General features: G+C 35.9%; 1 protein-coding gene across 13 annotated transcripts in view; it reads right to left on the bottom strand.

Annotated features, from left to right (window-relative positions):
- RYR2 (ryanodine receptor 2) overlaps window positions 1–20,546 on the bottom strand; it is a 413,797-nt gene that overhangs the window by 219,103 nt on the left and 174,148 nt on the right. For all 13 annotated transcript variants that reach the window (XR_014317119.1, XR_014317120.1, XM_082756062.1 and 10 more), the window contains 2 exons: window positions 9,887–9,986; window positions 6,754–6,850 (listed from right to left, as the gene is read on the bottom strand). Coding sequence is in view for 11 of the 13 variants with exons in the window: in XM_082756062.1 (XP_082612188.1) it covers window positions 6,754–6,850; window positions 9,887–9,986 (197 nt within the window). In the remaining 2 variants the exon portion in view is untranslated. The remainder of the gene's footprint in view (window positions 1–6,753; window positions 6,851–9,886; window positions 9,987–20,546) is intronic.

Here is a 20,546-nt window from a genome sequence, read left to right as displayed (position 1 = left end):
TCAGAGTATTTCACTTTTGAGTTGATACCTTGTTACTTTTCAGGGATTAGTTTTTCTCACATTGGAAACAGAAGCTGTCACCAATTTCTACAAGTACTTTTTTGAAGTGAGCTTTGGATTATACATAGCAGTGGGATCACTGTAATTTAAAACGTCTAAAAAAACTCCCATTATGAACTTAAAAGAATGGTTTCTCATGGATGAAGTAGTTTCCTTTTATGTGACTGTCCATTCATTATTTTGTCTGTTCTTTCAAAGGGTAGATATCTGTCTTGGAATGGTAATGTAAAACAACAACAACAAAAAAAAGGGGTAGGGGGAGACACATAAGGGAAGAAATCCTAAATACAAACTTTTAATTTGTTTACCAAAAAGAAGGAAAATAAATAAATAAATAAATAAATAACACAAGCAACCAAAAAAAAAAACAACACCACAGATCCTGGGATTGTCTCTTATATCCATATGAATAAAGGGATACAGTAGCAACATGGTGTGCTACAGCAATCTAGAGAGGTATTAAAAAAGCTGTAGGGCTATGGATCAAGGATCCCTACAAGGAAGTAAAAGCAAAAGCCCAAAGACTGGGGTCAAGGATGGAGCTCCAAGACTTTTTATAGGCAAGACAGAAAATACATGCTTAAAAAACAAAACAAAACAAAACAAAAAAGCACTCCATCACAAAGCACTAGAATCTAAAAATCTGGCCTTTAGCTCTTTAGCTAGATATTATTTTCTTTATGGAAAATGTGGAAGTTAGGTTTGCGTGAAAGATCTCATCTTTTAGTCACCTGGTCATGTTGCCCGACAGCACCTGAGTAAACTCGTAACCTAGAAACCTTCATCCCTTTTTATTTTGTCTGAGAAATCTAAGGTTCACTTTTTACTCCTTTAATTGAAATGAATGTAGTAAACTGCTCGGAGAGTGTTCAAATCAACTTCCTTAGCAATTGATCTGTATAAAAACATTATTTGATAGGATGCACCTAGTTTATTTTTATATACTCTATGCAACATCTCTGGGCTAAAAAGGAAGTATGGTTTATAACATTTTAATCCTTTCTGAAACTGGCACTATTAAGCCATAGATATTGATATTACTAGTCAAATGAGACATTGCTTTTAATGACATGTGAATAACCAAAAAAAAAAAATAAATAATTCTCTTTGACAATCAGAGTAATCAAAGATTTACAATGATATGTTGGAGAAAATAAACTGTCAGGTTGCAAAGTGCACAGAAGATGCATGCACATATCTTGCCAAACAGTAGAGAAGGCCTGTGAATTACAAAAGCTTAGTATGAAATTATAAATAATGTAAATGCATGAGGAATGGAAAAATAAAAGCAGAAAAACAGAGGACAACAAGAGCTACAATGAGTCAGTCTTCCCCTAAAAAGCTCAAGATAATTTGTACCTTCTTAGCCACACCCATAACACTAATACTTAATGTTTTCTTCCTCTTCTTTCCAAAATACTTTATTTCCTCAATCTATGTTTATGGACTAAGGATAATAAATTTCTTCCTGGCTATGATGTTAATCCATTTAATCCCCCTTAACGTCAAGAGTCAAAGGAGCAGGAACTCGCCAATGCTTCATAGGGCCACAATCAGAGCTGCAATTACTGCACCATGGACAGCGCACACTGGGCAGAACTAGCACTCCTTGAGATACCAACTCAATTGGGGAAGAATTTTTCATTCAATTGAGATTACAAATACACAAGCAAAGTCTCAAAATAGTAATTTGCAAAGGGTACCAAAAGAAAAAAGCGCCACAATTTCTGCAGGAAAAAAAAAAAGGCCAATGAAAGCAAAGACTGTTTCAAGGGATTTCAGACTGCTGGATAATTATACACAATCTTCCCCACCCCCAGAAAAAGAAGCATTAAAAACGGTTAAGAAATTTCTCATATTCAAAACGGGAGGAGAAGAGTGGAAAAGACTACATAGTAGTTTGGTTTCAAGAAACAAAAAATGCACAACAAGGAAACGCTTGGGGTCTGCCTCAATCTCCAGACGCAATTCACACACCACTTTTATGTGTGTTTTAAATGATGGGAGCCAGGCCACAAATCATGAGGAAAGAAAAGAAGTCAAGATAAAGACATGCTCCCAGCTACTGTGCTGTCACAGAAGTATCCCCTGGCTTTGAAGATAAACAGTATCAAAGCAACAGGCAAGAACAGCAAGCTGATTATACCATGTTTTCACTTGCATATCTACAACTATATCGATTTTTAATCTACCTAGAAATGTTTCTGAAATCTCAATCAAAGAGCTACAGAAACAACACTGCAAAGTTTAGGTCTAGCTTGCTATAGAAGACTAATGCATTTTAAATAATAAAAACACAATTTAAAGATTCTACACACAAGGCTTTAAGCACTGTCCTTAAACAAGCAACATACTTATTTAGAATTAGAACATACAGCAAACAGTATTTAATTCAGTGAAATTGTACATATATATATATGTACAATACTTAACCTTATGCTTGTTCTCTTTTTGTACCTCATCAGGGTCAGAATTAATGAAAACTGCCAGGGTCATGCCCAGACTCCCTGTAGTGTTTTAAAAACAATACCACTATTTCTTTTCTAGTGTAATATCAAGTAAACAAAATATCATCACATCAATATATCTACTTGCACTGCTTCCAACCAGAATGTTTTCTAATTATGAAGCTAACTAAGCCTAGCAAGTTCAGGCAAATCTACTTAAAACTGCTTCCCAAAGGAAAAAATACATTTCTGGGCAGAGAGAAGATCCTCCAGCATAGTGGTGAACATGCCACTATAATTACTAAAACCTATATTAAGATTTCTGATCCTACCTACTTCTTTTTGAGGGGCAAACAAGTTCAGGCAGTCAAAAAAAATTTCTTTTACTATTTTTCTTGAATTGTTACTTGCAAGAAACTATTTAAATCAGTCCTCTGAATCTTCCATTCCACAAATGCTTGAAGTTTTAAAATATTTATAGTTCACAGATGTAATCTTTGAATAATAGGTTACTGGCATTACATCAAAAGCCAAATATCACTGCATAAAATGTAGTGTTATCAGAGACAACTGAAGATTTTTCAGAAATTTTGATAAAATTCAGTAGGAGAGTAACATCAGAATGCTTCTTTCAGGTACCAGCTTCACTGATGCATACTGAAGTGCACCAAAACACTTGGCAATTAGCCCAGGCACTTTGCCTCATCATATGCTGCGATCTGCTGTTGTCGTTGCAGAAGGCACACACTACAGACAACACTCTACAGCTGCCTGCATGAGGAAAAAGGCAAGAAAGAGCCACTGCCACAGCAGCAACTCCATAAAAGCTCCCCCTCCTTCCAGAACTGAGGTAGCAAAGTGAGAGGACAGCATAGGACTGGGGTGGACTGTGCATTCAAGAAACAATGCAACAACTATCCAGTACAGGCCAAAGGAGACTTCTGGATGTCACTTATCTGAGGGAGGGAATAAAATCATCCTTCATCCTTCTAAGTCCATCCAAGCATTAGAATTGGATGCCCAGGGAAATGGTGGAGTCCCCATCCCTGGATGTATTCAGGAAACATGCTGACATAGCACTAAGGGGTATGGTATGGGACTCAGTAGGCCATGTTGATGGTTGGACTTGCTGATCTTGGTGGTCTTTTCCTAACCTAGATGATTCTATGATTCTAACAAGCCTATTATCTTGGGCAAATACTTTCTTTGCCTATGTCAGAAGTTGGCCATGAACATTACTCTTTTTTCCACTGCTAATTGTGTAGCTATATCTTACCATTCAATTACCAGGTCCCTCTTCCAAAAACACAGTGATTTCACCCTACCTTCCAGTGATCATGGTAGCACAATGTAAGAACTACCTGGGGGGACACACCAGCTCATCAATTAAGTGAGGAAACAAAGTACACCTTCAAAACAAATTGTGAGACATGAGAGATAACTTTATATGTTTTTTATAGGATTATATCTTCCACTGTACTAGGCCTCTTCCTGTGCAGATTTGGATGACCTTGCCTTGGAGGAAGATTTGTTATGCCCTGTAATCATTAATACACTATTTGCATTGTCACTGTATTGCAGGTCCCAGCTGTGCTAGACGCTGTTCCATAAGAGTATAAACAGCTTGAGAATATGTGTTTCATTTTGGACTTCTGGTAATCTCTGGAACACTTTTATACTCAAATTTATGTAACTGTATCAATGCTCTAAGAATAGAGGAAAACAGCAGTTAATTTTAGAAACTGCCTAGGAGGATCCTTCACATCAAAACAATTTATCCATTCCAGGATTAGATACCAGGTTACATGATAGAATAAAACTGCTATTTTAGGGCTGTCTGATCTCTTACTTATTTGAAAAGGCATGAGAGAAGGCCTTTGCAGAAAAATAAAAATGAGATATGGGAATTAGTGAGTCAACAGACGTGGCACTTCTTAGTGTTCCTTCACACTGGCATTCTGCAGAGCTGAGCTGCTCTTTGGGTATACATGTACACTGAAACAAAACAAGCCAAGCACTGACACAGAAATCTATCACCAGACTATTTTGAAAGGCAATGAAAGGCTAACATGGAATTATTGCACTCCAAATATACCATACTTTAGCATGCCTTTTGTGCAAAAGTTGTGAACTTAAAATGAAAGATAAATAATTTATCTTAAAATTTTCTACCTAAATAATTTATGTTAAAATTTTCTACCTGTTAAAATTACCCATATTCTTAACATCATTCTACCAGCAGTTAAATACTACCCATCAAAATAAGGTATGCATCCACCCTGAAAATTTAGCGGTGTAACCAAAAGAAGGTGTAATATATGCTTTTAGATGTTATTTTGAATAGGCAAGAGTCCTAACTAATAGATATAGAAAGAGAATTTTAAAGCAATAACTAAATTTATTACCAAATTAGGGAGGAGAAAATGTGGGACATAGAATGCTCCATAAAATTAGAAGTAATCATAGATTTATGTTTATAAGTAAAAAACATTTATAACGCTTAAAAAAAAAAAAAAAAAAAAAAAAAAAAGGAGAATATGGATAAAAGAAATCAAACTATCAAACTTATTTTCAATCTGTGAAATAAAGCTCCTGAAGAACTGAAGAACTCCAGAATATCAAATCTGGCGTTTATGAGACACTGAGAGGCAATGCTTCTTGGCAATGCTCTCAGTAAAAAGTATAAGGATATGTTGGTCCTATTTGTTGTGTACTAACTCTGCTTTCTTTGGGGAATTATGGAGCTAGGGGAAAAGGCAAACAGTGTAGAGAGAAGAATGGTCTGTTTTAAGGCACTGATCTGTAGTCTACGAAATGGAACCACAAAGATGCAACATCTGATTGCACAAGAAGAAAAAGTGAATTTTTTCCTACCTACCAACTCACTATTTTATTGTGCTTTCTGTATGTTACTCTTCTTGTAAAGAGATACTTTTTTGTGTGTTCTTAAATTTTTAAGTTCATTACTGAAGTGCCTAAACATTCTACAGATCTGCAATTACACTGCAATTACGAACTCTGAAGGCGATTTTTGCAGGATTTGAACTGAAATATGAGCAAACACTATACAATCCTATTGATTTATCTTATTCCCAGTGTCACTTCTGGGGTGAGGATAGAAATAGTAGCAAAAAATTCCAAGCTATAATGGATTTATTACAAAGTAATTAAAACTATGTAATACTAAGTATGTAAATTATGTAAATACATAAATTGTTAATATGTAAAACTAAAGCTTCAGAGTTTTGAAATAGCTTCTATTTTTTAAGAGTAGTTTTCTCTAAAACAAACAAAAAGCCAGGAAGCTGTCAAAAAATAATATGTGAAACCACTGAAGCTTGATCATTAATATTTAAAAATTCATAGAATAATTTTACATTTTTTTTATGTCAGTTTCCAATCTGATTTTTATCTTTATAAGGTATAGCATGAAAAATACTTAATACCTTTCTATTTGCGAACTGAGAAAGTTTATTGGAAATGAATAGTTCTTAAAATAAACAGAACTTTCTTTATTATAGAAGTGCAGCTAGTTAATACACGTATGCTGGATTGTCAAGTACACCTGAGATCAATTAGTAGCCAGATTAGTAGCCTTGAAGGACTCAGCAGTAATCTCAACGTACCATGTTCTGAGCTGTTCTATGTGATACAGAAAAAAAAAAAAAAAAAAAAAAACCACTGTATAGATTATAGATCATAATAAAAAATCAAAAAACACAGTAAGATTACTAATAACAGAAGTAATAAATGATGAGAAATAAAACAAAGGTGAAATAGTTTTGTATACTACATTCATAACCACAATAACAGGGTTAACATGCAGTTTAATACATCAGAACAAGACAATTATTAACATAACAGATACAAAGGTTAGTGGCACTTGTTCTCCTAGATTTGATTTTAAGCTAAGAAGTAAGGAAAAAAAAAAAAAAGAAATGTTAAATTCAAACGTTCAGTATTCAGCACCTACACACACAGCTAAGTGCATTTTGTTTCATGGTGCTGGACCAAATCCACTTCCAATACATACTACTATTTTACAAATGTAAAGACTTAATTAGTACAAAAAAATCACAAATCACAAAACCAAGACATTCACGTCCAAAGTTCATCTCAAAAACATTCCTTCATATGAGCAATAATACATCTCATAAGAATATCCTTCCAAAATATATACTATCAGTGACATTCAATATTGAATCAGTAATACCTATTTTTATTCTATTCTAGACTGGAAACCTACCTTCTTTGTTCTTCTCCATGTTCACCTGAAGGGACTGTCAAGCATTCATCCATGTGACCATGCAACAACCTCAGAACATCCCCTCCTATCAGATATCCTGGAATGAAGACAGAAAAATGAAGTGAATCGGGTTGATTTTTTCTTGTTTTTGTTTTGTTTTTCTGTTTAAATTTCTTTTAAAAGAGGGCCAGAGGAAGGGGAAGATATCCCATGTCCCGAGGAGCCAAGTGAGAAGAGTTCCAAGTCAGCAAGTAGGAAACAGCAGATGAGGAGAAAGAGCCACCAACAAGAGACCGCACAGAGATAGTGCAACTCAAAAAAAGACTTATCCAACTAAAACTATGAAGCACTTCCCTCCCAGAACACAAAGTGGGAGACACCTCTTCCATTTCACCAACTCATTTTTGGCTTTTATTTAAGCTAAGGATTCCAATTTATATACTAACAATACACGGATGCATTTGTTCATTAATTATAAAATTCTTTTTCGTGTCTTTTGAACTGTTCTGTCAGAAAAGCTGGGAAGATCCACTCAAAACTCTGCTTGACTTAAGATTTCCAAAATACAAATATTTTTTATTTGGGATCCAAAGAAATAACTCCTATACATACTCCACCACCACTGCACATGCAAATCTAAAGCCAAACACTTGTCTCTCCAGCATACAGGGACAGATACAAATTCCTATTGTAACAAAAACGTTTAAAAATATTATTGGAATAATATTTGGAAACTATTTCTTTATTAGCAAGTTGTAAGTAATCTATGCAGTAAGACATCTGTTCAGGAAAACGCTCTTGAATGTCCAACATTCATACTGTATACATTTCACGGGTTTATTTTGATGCTGCTATATACTCAGGAAATCTTTTTTAGGATATATTTTTTAATATCTTTGAAATCAGTTTCAGATTAGTATTTATGTGGCTAACTTCAGCACTGCATTTTTCAACTTTGAGATGTTCTGCCTGAGTAGCTATTTTGTTTTTCTTTTGTTTTGTCCCCCTCATTTATTTCACAGAACAAAATTAGCAAAATTACTTGATCTGACTCTAAAGTTCTTTTTGCCTTAGTTAACTGACTTCTGTGTAAAACAGTTTTGCTGAAATGTACATTAAAAAAAATCATTTTCTTCTATCTACCTCCCCTCAACATCTTAATTCATTTTATGGACTATTTATCCACCACTTTCACTTTAAAGTAATTTCACTTAACTAGAGTGGTTCACAAGTCCTGCAAAGATAAATGTGTTTTACTGTCTGTGAAAATACGTAGAACAGTAAAAGCCTGAACACATTTTTAATGGGAAGTTTTGATTAAGAGAAGGTATTACAGCACTTGTTGATCTGTTATGCTTATCTTTTCTTTACGAGGATGACAAAGCATTTATCAGATAGTAACAATTTATTTTCCTCTTCCCCCATTTTGATGTAATTTTCTCTAGTTTGGTTAGTTTTACTGAAGCGTATAGAATACGGTCATACACACTAAGCATCATATTCACATTCCCTTCACAAGACATATTCTTCTTTCCATGCCCTTGCAAACAGACTGTTTTCCATGTGACCCTCATCAGTGTTTTTTTACTTCAACATCTAGTTTTCAGCATTTTGTTATTTACTCCCAGTTCTCTTTTTCCCAAGTACTACCTCACTGCACATCCTTTGTTTTCCTCTCTGTCCATGTATTGAGTTCTTGTCTTTACTTTCTCAGACACATCATGCCAATTTATTGGCCACCTACTATCTCCCAACTTCAGATCCAAATTTTCTGTATTCTGATCTCTTTCTGTATTCTTTCTCTATACCTGCTATCTAGAAGGCCACATGTGAGACTGTGCCTGAAAAAGACTGTGCCTGAAAACAGAGCAAAGAGGTTTTTAGCACAAATCTAGCCTGGACACAGCAATCCTAAACTGCAAATGCTCAGAAATCTCTGCTCAGCTGTGTTGGGTCTGTCTGAGCTGGAGTCACCTTTTCCCTGCAGCAGCCCACACAGTGTTGTACTCTGCACTCATAGCTGCAACAGCACTGATATCACTCCAGTGTTGCGTCTATTGCTGCGTAGTGCTGGCACAGTATCAGGACTCCTTCCAAGCCCCCAAGAGCCAGCAGGCTGGGGGTGGGCAAGTGATGGGGAGGGGACATTGCTGGGGCAGCTGACCTAAACCAACCAAAGGGATATTCTACCTGATAGGGTGGGGATATAAAAAGGGATATAACACCTGATGTCACACTCAGCAATAAAAGGGGGGGCTCTCGTGGGGGAGGGGGCTGTTCCTCCTGAACAACCACTACGTGTTTTGAGGCCCTGCTTCCCAGAACATGGCTGAACACCGCTAGTTGATGGGAAGTAGAGAATTATTTATTTTTTTCCCTCTCTCTGTGTTTCCGCGTGGACTGATTTTTTCTTCTGTTTCTTTTTTTTCCTCCCCATTCCCTTTCCTTTTAATTAAACCTTTCACATCTCAAACCTCGAGTTCTCTGTGTTGTATTTTCTCCCCCTTCCTCTTTGAGGAGAGGGGGAGTGAGAGAGCAGTTGTGGTGGAGCTCGGCTGCCCACCTGAGTAAAACCACCACATCAGCTTAAATCCTTGGTGTAAATGGGGAAATTTATCTAATAAGTTTTCTCAGATTTTTTGTTGTTTTTAACATGACCTCAGTCTCTTTAAGATTCATCATTTGGCTAGACTTTGTAACTCTGCAAGAGGTAACATGCTGATACAAAAAGACCTTCAGTCATATACAAATAATTGGAGTTATTCAACACATGAGAATTTTGTCATACCAAACAGCATTTTTTTTTTACTCAATCTCAGGAAATTATACCCAAGATTGCATAAATAATTTAAACCAGGATCAAAAGACTTCTATTTTTAAAAGGTTTAAATATTAACATAACTTCAGTAAAATCAGATTTGAGTTAGCTATTCAGTACGTAGAAACAATGATGTAGAAAATCATCAATATGTCTTCCAGCATAATTCTCCCACTCTGTTTTCAGAATATTTGTTTTTAAATATTCAATCTAACAAATAAAATAAGGGAAATACCACTCCCATACTTCAGTCATATTTGGCAATTATTTCATCTACCATCAATCTTTCGATAATTAAAGTTGAGTCAATCTTACCTTGGGCAACTTCACTTCCTGAACTGATTGGTGCTACACTCCAGAGTGTTTGCTGGAAGGCTGCATCAACATGTAAGCTACCATTGCCATAAGAGAGATGCTAAAAAAAAGAAGGAGAAAGACTTTGGGGTTAATTAAAAATCTCATTGCAATATGCAACAATAATACCAATTTTTCTCTTTGTTCTTTCATACCTAAATTGTTTCTTTTGTAAAAGCAATCACAAAGTCAGACCTGTGTACTCCTGCAGACAGTGGAAATAAAACTAGAATACTAATACAGCATATTTGCCTCAAAGAAACAGAAATGATACAGAATGGTCAAATCTTTAGGGTCTTAGACAATTGCAAGCATTCTGAAGAACTGATCATTAAATGCTGCAGGGATTTACACTGGTGTTCTTCCTTTTGTATCCAATGAGATTTTCCACGGTGTTAGAATACTGGGATGTGATATTGATCTATATTTCAGGTGTAACTCAACACCTAATTATTTCTTGGCCACTGGCTTCCTAACGATGTCATCAGATCACAGAAAACAAGTAATCAAGTCATTGACTTTGTAAGACACATGTGGGAGTTTCCAAAATATATTTTTTTCTTGCACAAAGTTTTCATGATACAAGCAAATCCATAAAATATCTGTACCTGAAAGATTTATTTACTGCCTATGAATGCAACAGGTGTTCTGCTTTTTCTCTGTTAATACCAGAATGGCACTTCTTTCTGGTGAGTGTCTCAGATGGGTGAGTGTCTCAGATGCTTTATCTTCTCAGAATTCTTTTTTTGTTTGTTTTGTTGCTGTTTTTGTGTATTTTCCAGCTTGTGCAATAACATTTTTGTTTCAGAAATTCTAATCTCAAGGCATATTAAACATCACATCCATACAAAAACCTTTGTCCCACACTGTTATTTCTATTGATATACCATAAATACAAAACAAGATATAATAAAGATTATAGGATTATAAAATTATAGAACTACATGTTATAAATCAGCAGCTGCTTTGTAGTATACCATTTATCCTATCAGGTTATAACTTTTCAAGTGTAGTAACATTTAGACATATCAAAAAAGTTACTGGATAGTAACTGGGCTTATATAGTAGTATTAATCTCTACTTCTGAATGTTGTGAACAGCATTCACACCTTTGGGGTAAAATTATTAACACCACAGACAACAAAAATAGTAATGGATGTTAGAAAGAGGTAGATTCCCAGCAACATGGATAGAGTCCTTGTGTTTTCCTGGCTGCATATATTCTAGCTGCATTGTGGTACAAGAAATAGTGCATCAGCTTATTTAAGTGGCTCCCACAACAGTTAGTGACATACAAAAGTCATTTTTTTCCTACAGCACCAGTGTCATTCAGCACGTCATAGAGGATATTCAGTGAATAAACAACCACTTTCACACTATGGCAAATACATAACTTAGTCAATGGCAGACCAGGCTGTAAGATTACAAACCCCATTACACCTCAAGTCCCATTCCTGCCCTCATGGCCATAATTTTATTGTTGAGTTTCCTCTAACTGAGATCACTGCACAGATTCCAATTGGGGACAGGATAATTCAGCCAGAAAAACCAAGCAGGGAATTTACTTTTTGTGAACAGATCGTTCAGGGCAGGCAAAAGAGGAAGAGGATAACCACCCTGTCATTTAGATGCCATCAACAGCAGTTCTTGGAACTGTGTGTTTTGTACATATTAATGAACTTATTTTTACACACAATGGTACCAATTGAATTAGCGTTCCATTTTATAGATAGAACATGGAACAAAAATTCTTTGCTAACATCTCTCTTCAGAACACCTATTGTTTTTTTTTATTAGTTCTTTTGACTCCAGTTGCAACTCTGATTATAAACCAGATGTCTCAAGTTGAGCCACCAAAGAATCATATCTATTAAAAGTTTTGAATAAATGACTTAATTCAATACATGGTTATAGAGTGGAGAGTATATATCTGCAGTCCTCTTCTTTCTCTCACATCCCTGTATTTCCAGCTGAACCCTTCAATTTACAAATGAAGGCATGAAAAGATTCCATAACCTATGAAGTTCTAAATTAATTCCCTGAACATCATTTGCAGCAAACAATAAAATGAAACTTTGACACCCCAGAGAATGTAGTTTGTCAACGGATAATCAAGTATTCAACTAGGCAAAAGGGGAGAGGAGAGGAGAAGGGAGGGGACCAGAGGGGAGGAGAGAAGCAATCTTAATCCTGGTATTGTCTAACTGTTTGGTGCTGGGATTTCACAATCCCAATGTTGTTTTAAAGAAATCTGCTGCCTGACTACTTTATTCAGAGCTTATCTGCTTGGTTTTGTACTTTAAGCAGAATAAAACCATCAAAATGAAATATGAATTCTGTACCACTACATTCATGACACGGACATGACACTCAAACTGAGCAGCCTCTGTACCTAGCAGCAGCTTGCTATTATCCATGAAGACTGTGTAGGGCATGTCTTCCAGTTACGAATGAACATTTGCAATGCAGAAATACTTGGGGTTTGGTCATCCTGCTATTTCTAACCCTGTGATAGGTCTTAATTTGTTATAGAGAGGTTCTTCAGCTTCCTGTCTCACCCCAATATTATTCTTTCCGCTCTGGTGTCCCGGCTTAACCAAAAAGCTAGATTTGCCTACCCTGCTGATAAAACAATAATCACCTAAAATAGCATTTAATCGTGTTTTCTAAGCATGTTTCAGAATTAAATTGCAGTATTTTATGAATACAACTAAACACTACAGTCTAGATGCAGTTTTCAAGGATAAACTCCAAGACTAAAATAAGTACCATAGGTTTTCAACAGAAACAACCATCATGCCATAAGCTCCATATTACTCTGCAAAAAAGTGACACAGTCACATCTCTGTTCTCAAGTCCTCAAGAACACTGAATATTCAAGTTCACTAAAGAACTAAGGAATTGGAAGGTTATTTCCACAAGAACCCTTCAGTAGTGATTGCAGCAGCATAGCTGCATTTACAATAGTTGCAGATAACAAGATGATGCATTCTACATTTCACAATCAGTCTCCACCAAAGGCATGCACAGATGCTACAGATAAAGATGCAGACTGTAATTTGGAAAGACATAGTGTTTCAATGTATACATACACTTTACCCCAGAAAGAATATATAGTTATATATAAATATATAAATATGGCTCTAGAGAAAGAGAGAGAGAGCACCTAGTGTTTCTGCTCAGCAAAATGTGCACATGTGAGAAGAGAAAAACAAAGACAGCAAAGCTTTTGATTTGGGCTTCTTCTTAACTATTATGTGTCAATACTGACATCTCACCTAACAGTATTTATTTCTATCTGTACTTTACATTATGATGTCTCTGACTTCATTATTAACCACTTCTAAATGAAATACTAACAAAAGCAATAATACGGAAAGCTGCTTTTCTGGCACAATTTGAGAACTAAGCACAGGGCAGAGCACTTCCCAGAATGCCTAACTACTGCACACAACAGCAGCAAAAACCACACTGCTTCAAAAGAGTTAGTAACAGCTGGTGCAGAGATGGAGGCCACATGCATGCAGTCACAGAGATGATCCAATTCAGTCTATTTCTTTTCTGTACTCACAGGGTCTGATAGCCCTTGCTGTTCTCCATTTCTCTCTGGCTTAAAGTGACTTCAGTGATCAGGACAGAAAATAAGTGTCATGTCATTTAGGCATGTATCCTCAGTGGCCTAAGAACCTCTTAGATGCTCTAAGTCTTGAACAGGCACCTTTCTCATAGTAGGTACACAAATGGTAATGCAGGCAGAGTGGGGGGGGAGCACTTCATACGTATCTCTATTTTTTCTTACTCAGCCTGAGATCAGGCAAAGCAAAACAGAAAGGCATCCACACCAGGGATATTGATATCTTGGGAAAGAAGTCAAAAACTACATAGCTGTATCTGTAACAAAACAAATGAGAAAAAAAAAAAAAAAAAAAAAGGAAAAGAAAAAAATATATACCCTCTTTTTATTAGAAAAGGAGAAATGTGTTGCTTCAAACAAAAATAAAGAAGGATTAGCAAACTTCAGCAAAAATCAAAAGGTTGAAATGATGCACTCTCTAGAATATAAAGCACGTTATCTTCCTACTTATTGGGTATCTTGTTTATTAAAATTTATTACCTGAGTCAGCGATGGAAAAAATATTACATAAGTAACTCTGAGTATTATACCAATGATGTCAAAATAAATAAAAGTATTCAGTCACATTAGAGTGTTAATGGAAAGAACTACAAGCAATTAAATAGCATCTGTGTAAAATATTCATGCCATTAGTTTTTTGTGTTTATGTCTAACAGAGACAAGACACATTTATTGAAACATCTATTTTATACTTTTTAAAAGTTTGAACAAATATAGGTAAAATTACACTGCAAAAAGAAATGGTTATCTAAATTTTGAGTTAAAGGAGGCAGACCACAGGAAATTTAAGATGGATTTAAAGCTCTAAAAAATCCCGTTTTCTTTGCATTTCTCTGTAGTCTTTTAAACAGTTGGCTGACAGATCTGCAAGCAGAGAGAACTTTTCCTTTGATATAGAAAGAATTGCCAGCACTAGACCAACCCTTTCCAGCCTCTCGACTCAGCATAAAGGTATCATCAACAAACAGAGAGGAGCAGCTAGAGCACACAGATACACAGAAATTTCCATTACAAACCAGCCACCATGTATCATCTAATCCAGTATCACACAGCAGACAGCAGACAATTCCAGATGCGTGGCACGAAAGCATAAGAATCTCAGAAAGGATAGATGAGGGTAGTCAGCATTCTCCCTCTTTATATTAGCTCTCCTTCTGAGCTATCACCATTAAAAGCCTGAAGCACATCAGCTACTATGCTCCAAATTATTATCATTTATTACGATTAGACACAAGTGTTTTAATTAACAAAACATAAATTTTGCAGAAGCAAGCATCAAAAGTTAGGAAATATCAAAGTAGCCTATCGAAACTGAATGGCTTCTGGTGTATGCATCATATTACAGTCTTCAATGGCATGAGCTTGTGTGATTATTTTTTTCTCCACAAGTGTGTGTGTTGTATTTAGGCATATAAAGGGGCTCACTTCATGAACAGCTGCTGAATGTTTTGTTTTCTCTTCAATCTTCAATCTGCAGCCTCATGCTTTGTTTAGTATAGTCAATTCTTCAAAGCTTTGAAAAGAGGATTATTAATTTCCTCATAGGCATTTCTCTTGCTACAATCAATTACAGCATTTCACAAAATGCAACAAAAACTAATGAAATCATTTTCTCAAAACCCCAAAGGAGTAGCACGATAGCGTCATTTTCCAGAGAGGAATAGACACACACTAAGAAGTTTTCATTAACCTAGGATGCCCCAAGCTGAGGTCACAAAAAAAGTTTATTCCCATGGTAAACTGCATTATGTGTAGTCTTAATGTTTAAGGCACAACCTCCATTCACCTGAGTCGCAGATATCAAGACTAACAGACTCTGGGACCTCAACCTCAAGAAGAAGGAGGATAACCTAGAGCCACAACTCAGGTAACCAGCTGGTATGGAAAAAAGATTCAGCGACCACTTGAAATCAAGCCTGGTATAAAAGATGATCTACTCAGCAAATTCCACAGCAAAGTGTGATAGAGAATCTGAAGCTCCAGGAAAATGTTTAACTAAGGATTGCAATGCCCACCCTCCACCTGCAATTACCACCTTGACATTTCATCTTCAAAGTTATTTTGTTCGACAGCCTCTCTGCTGCTCAGCCCTGACACAGCCTTTGAACTTCTATCATCAGCACTAAAACAGCATTCCATAGAAAGATAGCGGGGGTGTATATTTAAGAGATTTCATAGCATATATTAGTGTTGTGGTTTTTTTTTTTTTTTTTGCGTTTTCTAACACCTACAATTTTATGAAAGTTTAAGAATATTATTTTTATAGTATACTTTGTACATAATTTTCCTACTTAAAAAAAAAAAAAAAGCAAAAAAAAGAAAAAACAGTTACAGTAGGTGGCATTACACTGACACCCACATGAATGAGATGAACTAACCCTTAAAAGTACTTGTTAGGTTCATGCCACCTAAACTCAAAGAAAGTTACCAGCAGGAGTGGGTTGCCTGCATTACCATGGATGGCAGCTATGTTGTAATACTGTAAAACAGTGGGTTTCCTAAATAATCTCTGAAGGCAGCTATCTAGCTTAATTGTTCCAGATCTCTCCCACTCTTTTCTTCTACAATTTTTTGTCCCAATCCCATATATCTCAGTTAGACAATGCAGGTACAGCCTACTTTACCACCGATAATTAATATTTCCTTTTGCTTCAAAAAGTTTTTCTCAAACCTACAAAGCCTAAACCTGACCTTTTGGCTTTTCTCACGTTCACCCTTCTGCTTCTTACATCAGCCAGCATCAGGAACTCACTACAACTCCTATCTCAATTTCTCTCTCACTTCTCAACCCCAGAAGTTCCCGTCTGGACCTTTGTCCAGCCATTGGACTCTCCCCAGCCACCCCACTGATTCTCTGCAGATCTCTCATGTTGCTCTTCATTCCAAGTCCCACCCCACTGGTTCTTCTTACAATTCTTCCTGACAAAATGGTGCAAGTTTTCTGCCCCAGATTTCTAATACAGCTTTAACCAGCAGGTGCCCAGTCCTCTCTTTTCACCAACTTCTTTGTCCCACATTAGTTCCTTTCTGCTCACCTTCCTTCAGCTGCACATCTCTTCAGCCAGTCACCAAGTCCTGACCAGTTTCCCTTCTTCCCACTTCAGTTCCAGGCTCTTACACCTGCTACATCACTTGGCTTTTGCTCCTTCTACCTTCTGATAGCTTCCTTCTCCATGCTTGTGGAGATGGCAGCAGATCCCTGGCAGCACATGAAACATCATGTTCTCATCTGTCAATACAGTGCCTGACTTCATTCCTGCCTTGACTACCCATTACAAGCTGGTTTCACCACTGCTGGGGTGTATTTAAGTATTTCCTGTGGATGGTGTATAAACAGTTTCTTAACAGACAGCAGCTGCAAGAGGTCTGGATTATGCAGAATAGGCAAAGTCATCAGACTTTTAGCTACTCAAAGAATAAACTGCAGCACTTCAGAATGTTTCTTCATTAAGCGGGATGGGGAGGTTGTCTTTTTTTTTTCAGTCATCAAAAAGTGCATCTGTGATATCAAGACCACTCTTTCTAATCTGCTGCTCAACATTTTCATAAAATTTTGATTAATTTTCTTAATGAGGTGATTATTTTTTCTTCCAAGTCTTCAGGCTTAGTGACTTCTGACCTCTTCTAGATGAACCCAAAAAAATATCTCAGATTGATACAAAAAGTATCAATATAATATCAAAATACAGAAAGTGATGCTTCTCTTTCTACAAAGTGAATTTTGACGTTATAAGCACTTGATTATAAGCACTTAGAAGTAGCATTTTGTAAGGTGTAACTGCTTGACGACCTTAATAATAGGGAAGGTCTACCAGCCTCCTTAATAACATTTCAAATTGTATAAAGACTCAGTGTGAACTGCATTATGATCAGTTTAACAGAGCAGCTCAACAGTAACTTTATTCCACTAATTTCAGGTTTGTTTATGCAGATTCAAAAGATTTGGAAAAATATATTTTATAACTAGAAATAAATGATGTAACTGTGCACTCACACATAACAAAGCAAAGTCCAACTAATGAGTTTCATTCTCTTAGGGAAAAAGAGAAATGCCTGGAGGTGTGGGGGGCAGAAACTACACACTGCTGTGTTCCCTAGTCCCATTGCACCACTGACAAATTGTTCAGGTATTTCCTTGTGAGAAGGAGCTATCCCAAGTCTCTGGTAATAAAAATAAGAATTAAAACTAAGAGCTGATAAAAAAATACATGTTGTTAAAAGAGTACTTGGAGGGAGTGCTTTTCCAACACTCAGGAACCTGTCTATCTGTCCAGGACAGGTGACAGATATCAGCTCCACCTTTCAAGTCATTTGTTCTAATTTAGAAGATAGAATTTTTAATGAGAACTTGGTCATCATTTAACCACGAAAAAGACATTTGAGGAAAAGCTTCCACTTCAAAGGAAATAAGAGTATAAGTTTCCAGTATAAAAAAATAATAAAAGTTCTTATAAGTTAAAGAGAGGTAAGTCTCAAGTCTTTTTCTTATAGTGTATGCTTGCATAACACAGCTGCAGATCAGCATGAGTCAGGACAGCAACTACATACATAGTACAGTGCAGAAATGGTTGCCTCATACTGAAACCTCTGCATTGCAAATTCAAAGTTTAATTTTTTTCCTCTCTCCTGAGTTGTCAGCTTGAATAACACTGACCTCATTGCCACTAATTTTCATTTTGATCTTCATTATGCATTTTGTACTTCATTTTCATGTCTAAGGAATTTTTCATGAATGATGTTTAAAAGAGTAAAGCCTCTGGATAACAGTACTTTCATGAATTTGACAGAAATTATAATTAATTCAATTTCTAAACTATTTTAAATTGGCAATTTTGAAAGCTATCGTGGTATGTAGTTAACAGTAGGCATAGGCAAACCTCAGTGCAGCAGTACACGCTAAATGTCTGAGACAGGGAAAGCTGCAGGAAATAAAAGAAACAGAGCAACTCTGTCTTTAACTTAAATGGTGGCAGTATTTATAGCAGAACATCTCTCTGCTCCACTCTATGAGGGCTGAGCAGAGCCAAGTTTTCCTCTCCGAAGGATCTGGCAATAGCACAGCTCACATATTACATAATTCCACAAGCACTTATATAAGTGCCTTTCCCCAGAAATGTTACACAGTAAAATGAGCATCTAACATCCCATTGTATAAGCAGGGATAATGAGGATGAGAGTAACGGAGTGACTTGTCCAGGAATATTATTGTGAGTTAACAAATAGCCAACAACCGCATCTCCAGACTTTTAGTTTACTGTCACAACACTAGTCTTCCTATCAGTTTCACAGTTGTTCACTGGAATAAAAGGACAACTCTACAGAACAAAAAGAATAAATAAACTGAGTTGTCTCAAAGGCTTTTTTTTGATGGGAAGAGAAACTGAAGGAAAGTCCTGATGTTTTCTCAATACTTAGTGGTGGTTGCCAGCCAGATTAGGTCTAAACACTAAGTTGCTGACCACACCAAGACCATGAAGTTGCAAAGTCAATAAAAGAAAAAAAAATAAAAATAAAAAATAAAAGTAATCCAGCTACAATCAGGCAACTAGAAGATTAGGCTAAGAAGCTGATATAGTTCTGCTGCTCCCCCTGTATTATACAAATTAAGCTAAGTTCTGACTACATTTTGAAAAATACTATTTTCATGCCCTGTTAATTAAATCTATTCATCTGTTATTTTCACATGCACATCCTTGCACCAAGATTATTAACCTTTTTGTTTTAATTTGAAGGTACCTGTTGAAGTGGCTTGAAAACAGAAAGAAATATTGGAATATAAAAAGGTGACATTACAATGCTATTCCTTGTAGCACTGTGATACACAAGGTTTGATATAAAACCTACCTTTTCTTAAGTTTTTAATTGTAAGTACAAAATGTATATAAATGTAACCCTCAGAATCCTGTCAAACTTCACTGTCTGTCAAAAGTTTTATCTGAGCAGCTCCTCAAACTTAGAAAAAATGCTTTTTAATTTCAGTAGAGCCTACTTGGTCTCACTGTCAAGGTCAATTCATAAAAATAACTTATCTCCCCAGTGTCGGAGCTATTGTGAAAGGTATCAGTTGCTACATTCCTTTAAATGTTACAGAAAATAAGGTCTATACCAGGGCACTGCACTCTGAATAAAAATACTGTGATTACTTTGTAAAAGACTTTTTGTTGTTGTTGTTTCCATACACTTTTACAGCATTTCAAGTGGACACTGTAGAAAAGAGAATTTTGGTGTATATATGTTGTGCCAGGGAGTCAGTTTTCTTTAAATTTGGTACAGATTAAGTGTGACTTTATTGGCATGGGTTACATTTTTCTGAACTACATGCCCAAAATACTAAGGTTTTTTTGTTTGTTTGTTTGTTTGTTTGTTTGTTTTTGTTTTGTGTGTGTGTGTGTGTGTGTTTCAAAGCACAGTGAAGATTTTTAGGAAACAGCATTGGAGCTACATTGGAGTTATCCAATGTCACAGGAAAGAAAAGAAAAATAAAAAATAAAAATTAAAAAAAAAAAAAAGGAAAAAAAAAAAAAAAGACTACAAGGCTATCGTGACAAGCCATTGAACCAGTATTTCAGCTCACAATTATTACAGCGGAGAACTGAGAACTGTAGATCTATGGCACATCCTCTGAAGGTATTTTGTAATGGATCAGTTTTAATAGTTTAAGATGGAGAGACAGTTTTCATGAAAAGTATTCACTCACTGGTAACTGGGTATTTCAGTCTTTATCAACTTTTTGAATTTTCATGTAAGTACTGTTGCTTTATTTACAGTGCTAATATAATTACTGAGTAGGTAGTAAAAAGACAAATATTTTGATGATTGTGAAGACGTGTATTTCATCAGCTCTTAATATAGCCTGGAAACACATCCATTTATAAAAATGCGGGGGTGAGTGCCTGTAAGAGCAAAATTAATTTTGCTCAGTCCTCCCTCCTTCTTACTATCAAATCAAAAAATAATTGAAATAGGCTTAATAACTATTCATTAAAA

Source organism: Aythya marila (assembly GCF_965140915.1).
Source record: "Aythya marila genome assembly, chromosome: 3".
Lineage (NCBI taxonomy): Eukaryota > Metazoa > Chordata > Aves > Anseriformes > Anatidae > Aythya > Aythya marila.
This window is presented reverse-complemented; position numbering and strand designations above follow the sequence as displayed.